At 46.0% G+C, this 17,754-nt stretch overlaps 1 protein-coding gene and 1 long non-coding RNA gene across 6 annotated transcripts in view; one reads left to right on the plus strand and one right to left on the minus strand.

Moving 5' to 3' along the window:
• Positions 1–17,754, plus strand: part of LOC116471043 (uncharacterized) — a 120,799-nt gene that overhangs the window by 68,428 nt on the left and 34,617 nt on the right. The window lies entirely within an intron of this gene.
• Positions 9,655–17,754, minus strand: part of TRAF3IP2 (TRAF3 interacting protein 2) — a 61,980-nt gene continuing 53,880 nt past the window's right edge. For 3 of the 5 annotated variants that reach the window (XM_032156860.2, XM_058435488.1, XM_058435487.1), the window contains 2 exons: positions 17,447–17,563; positions 10,269–13,764 (listed from right to left, as the gene is read on the minus strand). In XM_032156860.2, coding sequence (XP_032012751.2) covers positions 13,255–13,764; positions 17,447–17,563 — 627 coding nt within the window. In that variant the 3' untranslated portion in view covers positions 10,269–13,254. The other 2 variants (XM_032156850.2, XM_032156839.2) reach the window with 1 other exon arrangement.

Raw genomic sequence — 17,754 nt, forward strand, 5'->3', positions numbered from 1 at the left:
ATGTAAAACACACATCCTTACCACTCCACTTGCTGCAGTGTGGTCTGGCCCTTCTTGAGGCATGGTTCTAGGCTGCTCTTTAGAAAGGTGTGATGTATGCCCTGTGGGCTGCGTTATCATCTGTTGGTTTAATATGCACGTTCTGTGGTGCTTTTACATACTTTTCCAACTTTTTACATTCTGTGTCCATCTCTGATTGCATTTACATGGTGATTTATGGAGACTTTGAATATTATAATCTAAAGGGTATATGTGGGAAGGAGGAAGTGAGCAGGTTTGTTTATTAGGAAAATTCAGCAGTCCCTGCTTCTTTAAAGATCTGACCTTGAAATTGCATCAATGTGAGCTCAGTGAGGGTCGGAGAAAAGGGACCAGCTGACCCACTTCCTTATCATTTACTGTATGCTGCTTTGGGTTGTTAATGGCCTTTTCACATGTTGGTGTTATATCACGCCAGCTAGATTTTAAGTAATTAGAGAGCAAGAGCGTGTGTCACTCATCTTTGTGCCAAGCATATTACCTTGCACACAGTAGGCATTTAATGAGTAGTTGGAGTCTGGTTGCTATGTGTTAGTTGCTGTGGGTGCTGCTGAACTCTCATCTTGCAGCCTTTCTGGGATTAGCTTTTGAATGACAGTTTTGTTAGGCATGATGGAACCAGACAGCCCATGCTCACACTTCTGCCTCATGTGTCTTTTCAAATAATAACAATATGCCGGTACCCAAAGTATATGGTACCAGTTTAGAGTCTTGAATTTTAAAAACCTGAATATGGAAAGAACCTGCCCACCCACTTTGGAATGCCCCTGTTAAGCTCACCTTACAGCATCAGAAGTGGACTCAGCAGCCACCTATTAGATCCAATATGAAATGCCCTAAATACTCCCCTTACTTGGTGCCTGGAGGACCTCAGTCTTAAGCTTCTCATTTGGACTGAGGGCCTGACAAGGCCTGTGTAAGGCAGGCTGAGCCAAGCCCTGGCTTGGATTAGGGGTATCATCCAGGAATGGAATGAGCGAATGGCTTCACCTTAAGGAAACCTTGTAAATGAGATGAACAATGACCTTCTTAAACAAAATAGAGAAAACATGATGTAACCTTTTCCAGATGATTAAATATATTGTTTTTAAAACCAGTCACTTGCTGTGAAAGCTGTGATGTTATCAGTGACTTCTGAGGGGTGTTTATTGCTATAGTACATGATCTGAACCAATGAAGCTGGACATTTTAATGTGGCTGTTTTGATTTGACCTGGGTGAAAATTAGATGTAAGGTTGCTTTTACAAACATTACTTAGTGATTTTTTTAAAAGCTGAATATTTACTAGTGCTTTTCAGGGTGCTTCAAAATATTAATATTTTCATGACAAAACCACCTTGTCAAAATGTCAGCTGTTATTTCCATCAAGATGCTGGTCCTCTAACCGTTCTTCCCTATTGTCCTGCTAAACTGGCAACATCTAACCTACCAAGAGTTAGAAAAACAGAAAATTGCTCTTGTTAGAACCATGTATATAAAGTAAGAGTAAGTGTGATCTGGGTGAGGGTCTGATGGTTGTGTTAGGAATAAGAGTGGGGAGGTTTAGTGCCTAAGCCTTGGGATACTATTTTGGCTTGGAGGATTATCTCATGAAACCCTTTTCACCACTGACACCGTAGGTGGAATTAGTTCTTCAGGCAGACATTTTTTTCTTCTTAGGGTCAAAGGTAAGGTGACGTGTGAAGGGGCAGCCGAGGCATCATCGGGAGGCTAGGGCTCGACGGAAGGGGTAAGCGGGGTGGTGCCGGGCATCTGGTTGGAGGGAAGTAGGAATACAGGCAGAAGCAGAGGAGGGCCCTTAGTGCTGCCGAGCACAGGCTGCTGCTTGACACGCGGCCCTCCACTGGCTGGCCCTGGCTGGAGAATTTCTCCTCAGGTCATTGGTTTTACCACAGCCTTGTTTGGAAACCATCTGTGTTCTAGGAGCCCATGGAGAACGGGCATCTTATTTTGAAAATCAATTTGAAGCCAAAGTGGACTTTTTAATTACAAATGAGAGCAATGAAAATATAGCTATTGAACTTTATTGTTATTTTGGCCTCGTAAAAATTAAAAGTAAACTTTTTTAACTTGAGAGGATTTTATAAAATCTCCCCATTTTGTGTACATTTCAGACATGAGACTCTACCACCCCAGAACCCATTTGAGAGGAATTTAAAGCTCAGGAAAGTAGCAGCTTTCTTCAAGTTTCTGAGTAACCGAACCTTGTAGATAACAACAGACTGGAAGATAGAATCAGTTAATCCCTGAACTCAAGGAACCCTTGGCCCATAGCCCAGACAATACAGCATGCTGAAAATTGGTCTGGTCCCAGCCTCATGTAAACCTGTTTCTCCTCTCCTGAGAAGAATGCAGCTTTTGACCACTGCCCAGTGTGAGAGCCGGCCTCACTGTTATGCCTCAATGAAGGCAAGAACAAGTGGCTTGCAATAGAGGGCATCGCCTGGAAGGTGGCAAAGGCCAGGCAGGTACCTGCAGCCCAGCTGCCGCTCAGCGATGAGGCTGGCAGCCAAGTCTAGCGCCAGCCTTTTCAAAAGCAGCCCTTTTGATAACACTGATTACATTTCCCTCACCGGAGCCTTGGGCTAATTGAGCAACAGCCAACTTCTCTGGGTAACAAAGAGGAGGGGAAAGTAATCCAAACACAGGTTTTATTATAAAAACCAGGGAGTGAGAGAAGTATGTTTATTCTGTAAGATAACACACCTGCTCGGTGCCTGGGAGGCTCATTTCCATCAGTTGCCATGGCAAACTCGTTATACTTCAAGGCCATGTGGCTTTGTTTCCTTTTGGGATCTGGTCCTTGTCCTACCTTTTCTAACAACTCCAACACAATGACATGGAAGCCTGCGACAGCATAATTGATTTCTCCTTCCCTCTATCAACGGTTCACATTTGTTCAGCACAGGACTGAGTCTGCCTTCTCCTTTGAACTCCTTGCTAAGCATGAAGGCATGCTTCAGAGAGCCACCCTCATTAACATTCCAGGTCCCTCTTCCCTGTCAGCAATAAACAAGCCCTGCATCAATGGCCTCCTGCCTTCCACTTTTACAAATGAGTGGCTCAGTTCCATGTTTTGCTGCTGATCCAGGTGCCCAGGCGCATACAACGCTAGGCTAAGAAGCACGCGGGAGGGACTAAAAATAGAACAGCAGTTTTGGATGCATACCAGAGCAGCTACTTCATCTCAACTTGCTTTGCACACTAAGCCTAATGGGATCCATCAGGCATGAGTTCTCTCTCGCTCTAGCTCCCTCCCTCTCCCCTCTCTCCCCAGCTGCCGATTTCCATCAGCGCCTTCCTGGTGAAGGGAGCAAAGGGGGGTCAGGCAAGGGACAAGAAATGTGTGCCCTTATGGTTTTCTACAAGCCCTGGGAGATCTGGGGGCTGCAGTTACTCCTTCCATAAGAGAGTTTCTAGAAAAAAGCAGGCAGGCCCAGAACATGGTCACCTCTGCCCAGGTACACTTTGGTCCAAGACTTTCATTGTTTAGCAAAGCCTCAAATATCACTTCTTAATCACCCAATACCTATAACCTGGACCCATGCTCCTATGTTCCTTGAAAAGTTAAGTAGAAAACTAAAGTACACTGAGTGTTCCTCTTGCAGATCCCACCTGCTTGCTTGAGGCTAAGAATTTGGGAGCAAATGCACAGTGAGTTGGCAACACGTGACTGCCAGGGTCTGCAAAAGCCACCCACATGCCACCAAGTACCCTATCCGAAAGTGATCCTATCCTAAAGCATTTTCCAATAGAAAATGGAAGAAGTCATATGCAGTTAGTAACATGCTATCCTGCCTGGGCACATACCTCCCAGCATGCCAGCTGTGTTGACTGCAGTTAGTAACATGCTATCCTGCCTGGGCACATACCTCCCAGCATGCCAGCTGTGTTGACTGAGCGAGGCTCCTTTGTGTGCTAAAGTGCCTCGTGCAGCTTCCCCCAAAAGGCGAGCCAGCATGACCATACGTTTCTCATGTCTACATCCAAAAGGTAATGCAGATGTTCCAAACAGCTAAGTATTATTCCAAGAAGTGCCATTTTTGTGGAATCAGAATTGTGATAGGAAGGGCTGGACGCGGTGGCTCATACCCGTAATCCCAGCACTTTGGGAGGCTGAGGCGGGCAGATCACTTGAGGTCAGGAGTTAGGAGTTCGAGACCAGCCTGGCCAATATGGTGAAATGTAGTCTATACTAAAAATACAAAAATTAGCCGGGCTCATGGTGGGTGCCTGTAGTCCCAGCTACTAGGGAGGCTGAGGCAGGAGAATCGTTTGAACCTGGGAGGCAGAGGCTGCAGTGAGCTGAGATCATGGCACTATTGTACTCCAGCCTGGGCGATAGAGTGAGACTGTCTCAAAAAAAAAAAAAAAGAATGGTGACAGGAAGATGAATATCACAGTATTTAAAAATCTTTTTCATTGTTGATGTTTTGGAGATTGGCCAGATACAACTAAAAGAAACTGATCTGGGCCAGGTGAGGTGGCTCACGCCTGTAATCCTAGCACTTTGGGAGACCAAGATGGGAGGATTGTTTGAGCTAGGGGGTCAAGACAAGCCTGGGCTGAACATAATGAGACCCCATCTCTAAAAAAAATAATAATAATAATTTTTTTTTTTTTTTTTTGAAACGAAGTCTTGCTCTGTTGCCCAGGCTGGAGTGCAGTAGCAGGATCTCTACTCACTGCAATCTCCACCTCCCTAGTTCAAGCAATTCCCCTGCCTCAGCCTCCCGAGTAGCTGGGATTACAGGCATGTGCCACCACGCCCAGCTAATTTTTTTTGTATTTTTAGTACAGATGGGGTTTCACTGGTCTCAAACTCCTGACCTCAGGCAACCTGCCCACCCTGGCCTCCCAAAGTGCTGGGATTACAGGTGTGAGCCACCGTGCCCAGCCAAAATTTTTAAAAAATAAACTGGGCATGGTGGCATGCAGCTTTGGTCCTAGCTACTCAGGAGGCTGAGGTGGGGGGATCACTTGAGCCCGGGAGGTTGAGGCTTCAGTAAGCTGTGATCATGCCACTGCACTCCAGCCTGGGTGGCAGAGCAAGACCATGTCTCTAAATAAATAAATAAGTTGATCTGACTAATAGCAGATTTTGTCTGTAAGCGTCAGGCAAGTGTCAAGACCTTTTACATTGTGCCTCAGTTTCATATAATAGCAGTATAAGATAAATATGCCAAGCCACTTCAAGAAAAGTCATACTTCATATAATCACAGCAATAATCAATTCCCCAAAGAATTTCTAACGGAACAAGTTGCAACATGATCATCTAATCCTCCAATCACTAGAGGATGGAGGTACTTCTTCCCTCAGGGAGAGGGAAGTATCTCTTCAGGGAGACACCAGGTCATTTGTTGAACACATCTACTGTGAAAAACCAGAAAGCTTTCTAGATTCATCAAATAAATGTCTGCAGTCTGGAAATCAGAACGTCCGGGTTCTGGTCCTAGGATGAACTTAGACAAGCCACGGCTGCTCTGGGCCCTGCTTTCCTTGTGTATGAAATAAAGCTGCAGGGACATATGATTTCTAGGGTCTCTTTCTAGACTGAAAGTTCCATAACAGAAATAAATGATCTGAGAATTTAATTGATTTTCATGCTTTCTTTCTTCCTTTTTTCCCCCTTTGGTTGTTGTTGTTTATTTGGTTAGTAGGCTAAAATAGAACTATTTATCTTGAAAAATAGTGCATAATTCTCTGGGATGAGAGGCATTTCTTCTCTGTGGTATTTTCCCACAGTGTAACCTTCCTTCTCTTTTCATTTGCCACTAGGAGGTGGGTCTCACTGATTCTTCCTGGTTCATTAAGAAGAAACAGAAAGATCCTGTTTTCAGAGACTCTTTCTGGATCATTTCCCATGATCATAGGACTTTGCAATCCATTTGGCAAAGGTGGTGGTGACAATGGGGTGTTTGGCAAAGTGGATGAGGTAGTTGACGAAGCAGCTGGGGTAAAGAAAAATGCTCTTGGCAAAACATCATGAAACTAGGGTGGAATGTTCAAAATGGAGAACTTGCATCCCTTGCTGAGATGACTCTGAGAAAAATTCTGTCTTTAAAGAGGTGATTTATTTAACAGGAAACAAAGAAAAAAGTATCAACAGCAATAATTTTTCTGAGCACTGAGCTGAGAAATAGCTAGTCTAATACTTTGTAGCCATGTACTGAGACCTCTTTGAACAATCTAGAAGTTAAAATAGATTTGAAACCTGTCACTAAAATTAAAAATTACATTTAAAATTCTAAATTAGTCATCAAATATTAGATAAGAACCTAACCTTGCATTCCACAAACCCACCCCTCAAATCGGTGTAAGTCTGAATAAAGCCTTGGGGCTAAGAGGTTATTTTTACTAGGTCAGCCCTACCCCACTTCCACCCCAAAAATATCTAAAGATGAATGCCTGAGGACCAGCATAACATCTAAATCAACCAAGTGTTAATCTTACTGTCATTGCTCTCAAATAGTTGTTACAATTCCTTTGATAGGCTGGGCGCAGTGGTTCACGCCTGTAATCCCAGCACTTTGGGAGGCCGAGGCGGGTGGATCACAAGGTCAGGAGATCAAGACCATCCTGGCTAACAAGGTGAAACCCCGTCTCTACTAAAAATACAAAAAATTAGCCGGGCATGGTGGCAGGTGCCTGTAGTCACAGGTACTCGAGAGGCTGAGGCAGGAGAATCACTTGAACCCAGGAGGTGGAGGTTGCAGTGAGCCGTGATTGCACCACTGCACTCCAGCCTGGGTGACAGAGTGAGATTCTGTCTCAAAAAAAAAAAAAAAAAAATGCTTTGATGCTGGTGGTCATCGTCTCTCATAGAAATTTCAGGGGCCAAGCTTTCATCACTTGGCCAAGTGCCTGTGTGTGTGTATGTGTGCATGTGTGTGTGTGTGTGTCTGTGTGTACTTTTTGGTTTTTTTTGCTACCAGTGCTACCAGCTGTAACACTTTAATGACTCTTTGTGGAACACCAGGGACCACTGCTCATCAACCACCTGGGGTAGGAAGAGTGGAAGGAATGAGTGGTTCAGAGCTTAGGACAGGTCTCTGAAGGGAGGAAGTTAATAACATAACATTACTAAATCTTTGCAAACTGGAAACATTTCAGAGTAATCGCTGATGTCATTTTATTTACAAACGTGTGTCGAATCCTTAATGATGGTGTCACCTCAGACTAAAAAAGACAATGAGAAAAGAGAAAGAAGACTTGAAGTTTGTGTTTGGGTGTTTTCCAGGTTATCCAAATATGAAAGTTCTACCAGGTCTCAAAACTACGGAACTAATGTTACATGTCATAGAGTCTTACAAATGAGTACTTATGTTATGCTAGTTTTTCTTCTCTTTTCCTATTTTTTAAAGAACAAAGACATTCATCTCACCCAGTAGACATCTAAGTTATAAAGTAAATGAAACTAGTGTTCTTTGCAATGCATTAGCAATGTTTCTTATTTATAGTTGACAAGTATTTGTCCTTTCCCTGTGCTGACATATAAGAGCTAGACTGGGCTGGGCGTGGTGGCTCCCGTCTGTAATGCCAGCACTTTGGGAGGCCGAGGCAGGTGAATCACTTGAGCCCAGGAGTTCGAGACTAGCCTGGATAACATGGCAAAACCCTGTCTCTACAAAAAATACAAAAATTAACCAAGCATGTTGGTGCACACCTATAGTCCCTGCTACTTGGGGGGCTGAAGTGGAAAGATCACCTGAGCCCAGCAAGGTCAAAGCTGCAGTGAGCTGAGACTGTGTCACTGTACTGCAGCCTGGGAAAGAGTGAGACCTTGTCTCAAAAAAAAGAAAAAAAAAGGTGGGCTGTCTTGTAGCACAAGTGAGCCTTATTTAAGAGGCTAGTAGATAAAGAAGGGGAAGCAGTAGCTTTCAGCCCCAAAAAGTCTTCATTGGCTTAGTAGCTTTGGGCCATAATTAAAGCCATCCCACCTTTATAGTTTACGTAGATTTGATACATGTATACATATTTTATATATGGATATGTGTATGTGTTCTTTTTCTGGAGACCAGGTAAACAAGATGTATAGATACAGACAGATATCCAAAATTATCAACCTGAGGGTATTGTAGAATTTTTTTTTTTTTTTTTTTTTTTTTGGGCGGGGCTTCACTCTTTTCCCCCCCCCAGTGACACTGTGCGCAATCTCGGCTCACTGCAAGCTCTGCCTCCCGGGTTGACACCATTCTCCTGCCTCAGCCTCCCCAGTAGCTGGGACTACAGGTGCCTGCCACCACGCCCGGCTATTTTTTTTGTATTTTTAGTAGAGATGGGGTTTCACTGTGTTAGCCAGGATGGTCTTGATCTCCTGACCTCGTGATCCACCTGCCTCGGCCTCCCAAAGTGCTGGGATTACAGGCGTGAGAAGATATTTTTTAAAAGAGGAAAATGTTGGCTGGGCGTGGTGGCTCACACCTGTAATCCCAGCACTTTGGGAGGCTGAGGCAGGTGGATCACAAGGTCAGGAGTTCAAGACCAGTCTGGCCAATATGAAACCCCGTCTCTACTAAAAATACAAAAATTAGCCAGGCATGGTGGCAGGCGCCTATAGGCCTAGCTACTTGGGAGGTTGAGGCAGAAGAATCACTTGAACCCAGGAGGCACAGGTTGCAGTGAGCCGAGATTGTGCCACTGCACTCCAGCCTGGACGACAGGGCGAGACTCTGTCTGTCTCAAACAAAAAAAAGAAGAAGAAAATGTCTCTGTTAAGAAAATGTAAATTTGTCCTCTGAGAGACACAATTATGAAAATGAAAACTCCGTCACTCCTCAAAAGAGTATTTAGAATTTAGGTCCTAAACTTCAAATCTTTTAGAGTGATTGATTAGAGATGCTTTTGTCCATGTCATTTTATAAATGAGTCCCTGGAATCTAAGAAAAGTGAAAGGACTTGCTAAAGGTCATACAGCTAATTGGTGGTAGAACCAAAATCAGAACACAGACTACAATTCTAGCCTACATCCCCCATCACTTCATACACATATGCAAATATTTTTACCTATGTAGTCAGATCCTGAGAATCATAATCATACTATTTAGAATCATGGTTATATGCTATATAAAGTTGTTTTGTTAAAAATGGGTGTTTTTTGTTTGTTTTTTGAGACGGAGTTTCGCTCTGTCTGTCTCCCAAGCTAGAGTGCAGTGGCATGATCTCGGCTCACTGCAACCCCTGCCTCCCGGGTTCAAGTGATTCTCCTGCCTCAGCCTCCCAAGTAGCTGGGATTACAGGTGTGCACCACCATGCCCGGCTAACTTTTTTGTAATTTTAGCAGAGATGGGGTTTTACCATGTTGGCCAGGCTGGTCTCAAACTTCTGACCTCAAATGATCTGCCTGCCTCAGCTTCCCAAAGTGCTGGGATTACAGGTGTGAGCCACTGCGCCCAGCCTAAAAATCTTTATTGCAAGAATAAAGCTTCCATGATTATGGTTAAAAAGGGTTGTTTAACTAGCTGGCTTTAATCCGTTAATACAGAGTGGTCTGTTATATTTATCTAAAATATTTTATCTAAGCAGCTTTGTTGATGTCCCTGGAAACAACTGCCCATATCATTATAAATTATATGTATCTATCTCCTTTGAGATAAGTAAAACATAATCTTACAAAAGAGTAAACATTTTATTATTTGTACATGAATCAGTTTAGTCTGAGGATACACAAGCATCTGGCTAACTCATAAAAGGAGCCTGAAGTGATAGGAGAGTGTTTGTAGTCATTTCCATTTGCTGCCACATCCCTTACATTATCTATCTACTTGCTAAGCATTGAGAGGCCCAGAATGGACACATCAAACTGTCAGGAGGAACATGTGGGACACTGGCACCTGCAATGGGTTTTTTAAAAGCAGAGAATGCAGAGCAGCCGCAGACTCCACTTCAAAGCCAGGGTGTGTGGAGGTCTCCGGGGAAGAGCTCTGCACAACAGGTTTCCTGGGGGCCAGAGGGCCTCTCGGGGAGGAATAGAAAAAAAACCAGCCAGGAGTGCTACCGACCAGCCTCAGCTAGAATGCTGTCAGAACAGGGCCCCAAACATGGCCTGGCCTCGGTGATCTGGGGATGAACGGTGTCACAAGGGAACCACCTGAAGGGTGGGCAGAGGCCCCCGTGGAGGAGCCACATACTCTTCCTCTCTCAGCAGCCGCAGCAGGATGTTTTTTTTATTCTTGGGCCAGCTGTAGACGTGAGTGTTCTGAAGCCAGGTGGGCACATGCTCCTATGGGAAGCAGAATGACAGGAGCAAAGGTCATTAGAGAAAAACCTGGATTCCAGATCCCAGGCTCAGTTCCCAAGCATTTCTGGCTTTCCCTACATGGGCGTTTCCTACCAAACTATCCTGGGAGTTGTGCTGTTTTGCTTTTGGAAAGGTTTAGCATGTGAAATGTTCTTGGCTTCGGGTACAAGCTGTATATCTCATTATAAAAACCACATGTGCACAGCATTTTCTGTCAGTCTCCCAGACTACCTACCCTTTGCATTTCAACATGCTTTTCACCACCCTCACATAAAAGGGGTAGGACAGAGGTCACACAGAGTGATGTGAATTCCCCTGTGACTTCAGAAGAAGTATGCCAGGGCTGTAGGCTTAGATCAATTCATTACCCTTTCACTCCAGCCCCAGGTCTGGCCTGCAGTAGGAGCCCATCAGACCTCAGTGATCAGGCAGAGGCAGAAACTGTTAGCCAGGGATCCTAGGGGTGCAGTGTCAGACTACCCTCATGGAGTGGACGTTCTGGTGGGGAGAGGCAGATAATAAATAAAATGGATAGTGTGTTCAACAGTGATGCATGCTGTGGGGAAGAATTAAACAAGAAAGGGGACAGGGAGTGCTGGGGCAAGGGTAAAAGATTTGCAGTTTTAAATAGGGTGCTTAGGAGAGGTCTCACTGAGAAAATGAGCAAAGACCTAAAAGAGTGGAAGAAGCAAGCTCTGTGGTTGTCTGGGTCCAGGCAGATAGGTGAGTCAGTGCGAAGGCCCTGTGGAAGGAGTGTGTTGGGTCTGTTCACAAGCAACAAGGCCACTGTGAGTAGAGCAGAGTGAGTAGGTGCAGAGGTCTGGAAGTAGAAGGGGCTGTATCGGATAGCGCCCTGTAGGCCACCGGTAAGACCTTTGCTTTTGAGTCTAACTCCTAGGGACTATAGGACGGGACTCCTCTAGGTACTGTGCTTAGAAGCAGCACCTGCTGCATGGCAGGCATCATGCTGAGTACTGAGGATGCCCAAATGAAAAGGACGCAGGGACTGCCCTGAGGACTTCAAATCTTAGGATGAAAGCAAAATGTCAACAAACGATTTTCTAGTCAATGGTGTACCAAGGGGACAGGTGGTGAGAGCGGCCTGTGCTGAGCTCAGGTAATACGGGCATTGTCTGAGGAGATTTAAAAATAATAACAAAACCAATGAAAATTTGGTCTATTTTGTATATCGCCTCCAATAATTCTAAACAATTATTCCCAGTACCCTCAACCCAAACACATACCATTGACCCAAGGTGCTAGAATTAAGCACTCTTAAGAAAGGGACAATGAAATATATCAGCATGGAGGTAAAGAGGTGTCAGGGCAGGGCGCAGTGGCTCATGCCTGTAATCCCAGCACTGGGGAGGCTGAGGAGAGTGGATTACCTGAGGTCGGGAGTTCAAGGCCAGTGTGGCCAACATGGTGAAACCTTGTCTCTACTAAACATACAAAAATTAGCTGGGCGTGGTGGCGAGCATCTATAACCCCAGCTACCTGGAGGCTGAGGCAGGAGAATTACTTGAACCTTGGAGGTGGAGGTTGCAGTGAGCTGAGATTGCACCACTGCACTCCAGCCTGGGCAACAGAGCAAGGCCCTGTCTCAAAGAAAAAGAAAAAGAAAAAAACACTTTGGGAGGCCCAGGCAGGTGGATCACGAAGTCAAGAGAATGAGAACATCCTGGCCAACATGGTGAAACCCCGTCTCCACTAAAAATACAAAAATTAGCTGGGCCTAGTGGCACGTGCCTGTAGTCCCAGATAGTCGGGAGGCTGAGGCAGGAGAATCGCTTGAACCGGGGAGGTGGAGGTTGCAGTGAGCCGAGATCACACCACTACACTCCAGCCTGATGACAGAGCAAGACTCTGTCTCAAAACAAACAAACAAGCAAAAGAGGTGTCGGGGAGGCTAAAGAGATTGGGTGATATAAGGGTAAGTAAAAGTTCACTAGGCAGGCAAGTTAGGGAAGGGCATTGCAAGCAGATGGAACAGGAAAGGCACAGAGACACGAAGGAACACAGCATGTGTGAGGGCATGCTGAAGTGGTCCAGGGTGACCAGAGCACAGAGCATCTACAGAGGGTGATGAAAGAAAACTACGCAAGGGGACACAGTCCTCTTCTGAGAGGCCTCATAGCTCATGCTAAGAAAGGTGGATATGATCTAGTAGTCAATGGGAAAACAGCACAGAATTTTTAAGCTACCAAGAAACAGATCAGACCTACATTTTGGATGTTCCTCTTTGATGGCAGAGCAGAGGATGGCTAGCACAAGGTCAAAGTGGAGATGAGACCAGTAAGGAGACTCATCAGTAAGTGAGAGCAGTGAGACCCTGGGCAAAGGCAGCGCAGGGAGGATATAAAGGTGTGCCATTGCACAGGCTGTGCACCATACAGCCTGAGGTGTCCCGTTCCCATAAACTGGAGCCTCCCTCATCCAGGGCAGGGGTCCCAGTGCAGTCTTGACATCTGAGGATCCCTCCAGGATGAAACAGGGCCTGAGTTTAGGGTGCTGTGGTCTGATTCTCAACATGTTTATTCCACCACTGCCTTCCCTTTGCCAAGCGTGGAATGTGGCCTCAGATGGTTTTGCCCCCATTCTCCAAACTTGCTGGCAGACCCTTCTGGTGTGAAAAGCCTCATATGAATCACAGCAAAGTTCACTCTGGTAACTATAGATTTAATTCCTGTAATCATTAGCTTTGAGAGCTGAACTATGTGCAATGAAATGCCTCCCTGGAACAGCCAGCAAAAACCATACACATCTTGACTTTTATGTACAAGAGATAAGCAGTATCACATGAACCTTCTCTTTTTCTCTCTTGAGTTAAAACAGAAACTACATCTTTGTGTGCAGCGGTTCTTTGAACAATTAGGAGAGCAGTGATCCTATCAGATAGCTTTTAAACCCTCCTGATTCATACAGCTGAACTGAGTGGTACAACCTGTTGATCTTTCTGGTAACATTGTTATCTCTAAGGATTGATAAGGAATTGACGGCAGACATGGTGGTTCATGCCTGTAATCCCAGCACTTTGGGAGGCTGAGGCAGGCAGATCACCTGAGGTCAGGAGTTCAAGACCAGCCTGGCCAACATGGTGAAACCCTATCTCTACTAAAAATAAAATAATTAGCCAGGTGTGGTGGCAGGGACCTGTAATCCCAGCTACTTGGGAAGCTGAAGCAGGAGAATCACTTGAACCCAGGAGGCGGAGGTTGCAGTGAGCCAAGGTCACGCCATTGCACTCCAGGCTGGGCAACACAGCGAGACTCCATGTCAAAAAAAAAAAAAAAAAAAAAAAAGAAGAAGAAAGAAAAAAAAGAATGGACAAGGTTCTCCACTTAAAATCCCAGATGGCAAAGCAAACCAAAGATTGAATTATGAGGATTTTGTTTCTTTGTTTGTTTACCTTCTTAGCATTTGGGAAGAGCACAGGGATGAATCTGAAATTCATGCTTCCTTGTTTTATGAACTCAATCTGCATCTGAAACCAAACAAATTTGAAGGTTTAATTTCAGGAATGAGGATGAGGAGTTAATGGTACCCATAATCATGCACGTCCACATGGCATTTTTATTCTGATTTCCATACTTGAGTGCCACACACTTATCATTTTAAGGCCTCCCCATTACACATCTATTCCATTCACTCATCAGTCGTTTATTGGAGGCCTATTAGAAGTCACATTCTATGTCAGACTTTGGGTTTTAAGGATTAGGATACCTTCCAGGGTATGCTGGAACTGGCTTGCAGCAGCTCACAAAAGCTGGTTGTGTGCAACTCTTCCTAATTCTGTGTTCAGTGACTTCACACTGATAGCCTGAAATTGGCGATGGTATTGGAGAATATTTATACCATGGAAATAGGTAAGTGCTACAAATCAGGAGAGCCAGCTTAGCAGAACACCACAGATACAGTCCCTGTCTTCACAAAGCCAGCAGTCTAGTGAGCAGGCAGAAAGGAAATTACCAAGCAGAGTGCAGGGTGAAAAGTATGAACAATGGCTCTGGAAGCCCAGAATGGGGGCCATCCATTCTACATCAGAGATTGGAAGGACAGTTACAAAAGAGGGTTCATTTGGGCACTGAAAGAAAAGATTTTGGTCAAGTAGGGAAAATAGAGGCAGAGGCAACAGCATGAGCAAATGTCTGGAGGTGTGAAAGTGTGTTGATGTGGTTGGGACCAGCTACTAATGCACTGTGGCTAGAGCATAAGATGGGCTTGGCAGAGAGGGGATGTCAATTGTGAAGAGTTCCATCTGCCAGGCTTTAGGTTCCTCGCACCAGTTCCAATATGCTCTGACACTGCGGTAGCCCAAGAAGATTTAGCTACCAAGAACTCTCAAAAATCAGAATTTTCAATAGGAGGGGAGTTACAGTCTTCCAAATCCTGTGACCAGCACAAAGCTTTCAGTCATCTGATGAGAAATTATGTGTTTCCAACCATTTCATCTTCCAATTCATTTTTGTAACTGAGAAGTTTTCATTGTGCATGGAAATAACAGAACAGAGAAGAAAGTGACAGTGGTGATGGCTGGTTATTGAAATCACCATAGAAACCCCTCATAAACACACACTCTCACATAGTCACATACACACACACGATCACACAACACACACAAATCTTCCACAAGGTGTTTTCTCGGAACCACCTCTCTCTAAAAACCGTAAGATAACACCAAGAACATATTTTAAAATGACCCGAGTACTGTGCAGCTAGAAGCACCCACCACACCAGCACCGAGTACACATGAAAGGAAGTGGGGGCCGGGCGTGGTGGCTCACGCCTGTAATCCCAGCACTTTGGGAGGCCGAGGCGGGTGGATCACGAGGTCAGGAGATCGAGACCATGGTGAAACTCCGTCTCTACTAAAAATACAAAAAAAAATTAGCCGGGCGTGGTGGCGGGCGCCTGTAGTCCCAGCTACTCGGAGAGGCTGAGGCAGGAGAATGGCGTGAACCCGGGAGGCGGAGCTTGCAGTGAGCCGAGATTGCGCCACTGCACTCCAGCCTGGGCGACAGAGCGAGACTCCGTCTCAAAAAAAAAAAAAAAGGAAGGAAGGGGAAGGGGTGCATAAATTACAAGTGAAGCACTGAGTTTTGTTTGACTTCTAGGACTCCGTACACTGTGAAGTTTGGCTTGTGCACTAGGCTGCCCAGCCTGTGGAGGGGCCAGCCAGCAGCAGTGCATTTTTATTTTCTCTCACCCTTGCAGATACTGAGTTTCTGTAAACTAATTCGCTCTATGATGCAGTTACTCATCAGTACCTCTGCACTACCTCTGTCATGGCCAAGTTCTTATTGTTCCAGGGTTTTCTGTTGCCTAGAGGGGTGCAGGAAGTCAGCCAGGCAGGCAGGAAGGCACTTCTGTATCTGACCTCTTTGACCCCTTCTGTAATGAGTAAGGGCCCAAGACATGTGGCCCAAGAAACCAAGTTTGGCGACAGTCTGGTTCCACTTGGTACAGTCAGACAAGCTCTGAGACCAAGCTGTGTATTACTGCCTGGCTACACCACACACCCACAGAGCTAGACAGGTTTCCTTAGGAACTGGCTTGAGGCCTCGAGCCCTTCCCAGGCACCAGCTGTCAGCTTCTGGGACTGGCAGGTTCCTAGAGATGCAGACAGGACATTGGGTGCTCTGAGGCCATGCAGACATGCATCAGACAACCAAGGGCCGGCAGCACCCAGATCCAGCCATGACCTTTTAAGGCAGTTTACTCCCAGAAATGATACCTTTCCGGGGCACTGTACAAGGGCTGTGAGACTGGTTGAGACCAGAAGAGGAGGGAGCCTTATCTCCTGACTCCCTGGCCCCACTTTTTAACCTCATCAACTTGCCTCGGCTCTTCCTTCGGCTTGGTTGTGAGCTCACATGAGTGGTCTGCACTTGGTGGAAAGGGAGACAGAGACCATGAAGACTCAGATGGGGAACACCCACCCTCCTCCTTTCCCACGCTGCTGACCCACAGGACAGACCTGGGACCTATGTCTGCTTCCCCTGAGATAAAGCTGTGTGCCCCGAGACAGCCTGACTGTGTCCTCCCCATCTTCCCATCTCAGTGACACTCTATGCTCATTCCAGGTGCCTTCCCCCTCATGAAGTGTTAGAGTGGAAATGGAGCTTATCGGTTCTAGTCCAGTGATTTTCCAAGCCTTTTTAAATCTCAGAATCCTTGGTCAACAAACAAGCCTGAGAAGTACAGACCAGCTCTGGCTGAGGTAGGGATGGGAAGTGCAGACCCAGCCCCTCCTCCAGCACATATGGACACCCACTGGGAACTCCATATGACAGCCTGAAAGTCCCAAGTGTAGCGCCGCATCGTAGTCAAGCAGAAACTGTCTCCACAGCGTCTCTATAATCACGGGACGCAGGAGGATTGGTAGCCCATAAAACAGCCAGTTCCAAAGCTGGGTGATTGTTTCGGTCAGAATGTTCTAGTTTTACGCCATGCTGAACAAGTTTAATATCCTAAATGTCTCCCACTGATTTGAATATAACCAGGCCCCGTAGTTCCCCACCTGTCATGAGCTAAGAACACTCCCTTCCCTTGTCTGAGTATCTGATATGCACCAGATATTTTGAAAACATTATTTCATTTCATCTTCATGACAACCCTGTAAGTATTAGCGACCCATTTTGTGAATAGGGACATTGAGGCACAAAGAGTTTAAGCAGTGGGGCCACAGCCACACAGCCTGTACATGAGGAAGCCAACTTTAACCAGGCCCATGTGATGCAACAGCAGGTGTCCCTTTCACTACGCCACCTGCCTTTCTGAAAAGGTAGGGCACAGAACATGATACAGCTGCAGGGGCCAGCCCTCCTCACCGCCCTGTCTCCCACCTCCTAGGACTTCATAGTTGCTGGTAAACAGCCAAGCCCGCAAAGCACGTCTTTCCAGAATCTGGGATCCTAGAGATCACAGATTGCTCTCCCCTTGCAACTGATAGGAACAACTGAGTCCCAGAGGTGCAGGGACTTGCCCACAGTCCCTAAGGTAGATGGAGCCAGAACCAACAGCCCCTCTCCTGACATGGCAGGCCTGGAGCTCTTCACCCAGCATCACGCTGCCTTCAGTTGGTCTCTGGGGAAGAATGGGACTTCCCTGGACAAGGTATCCATCCCCAGGGGACAGTGAGGTGTTGTGATCCCCTCCCCACTCACCATTCGATGAATGTACTTAGTATGTAAGCCATGCTCATCCTCGTCCAGCTGCGACTCAGCACCTTCCACATCCTGTTTGTATTTGGGGCTGATTGCTACGATTATCATCACGGTCTTCTATTAATGACAGGGAGAAAGGCATGTTTATGGAAGTGTAAAGTGTGGTCCGTTTGGTGAAGGCAGGCTGGAATCTGGCCAGCAGGACTGTGGGCATTCTCTGACACATGGGGTGGAGGGCCAGGCTCATTCTCCATAGAAAGAGAACACTGGCCCCCACTCAGGCAGACTCTTGTCTCTGCTTCTCCCTT

Source organism: Hylobates moloch, unplaced genomic scaffold (assembly GCF_009828535.3).
Source record: "Hylobates moloch isolate HMO894 unplaced genomic scaffold, HMol_V3 SCAFFOLD_2, whole genome shotgun sequence".
Lineage (NCBI taxonomy): Eukaryota > Metazoa > Chordata > Mammalia > Primates > Hylobatidae > Hylobates > Hylobates moloch.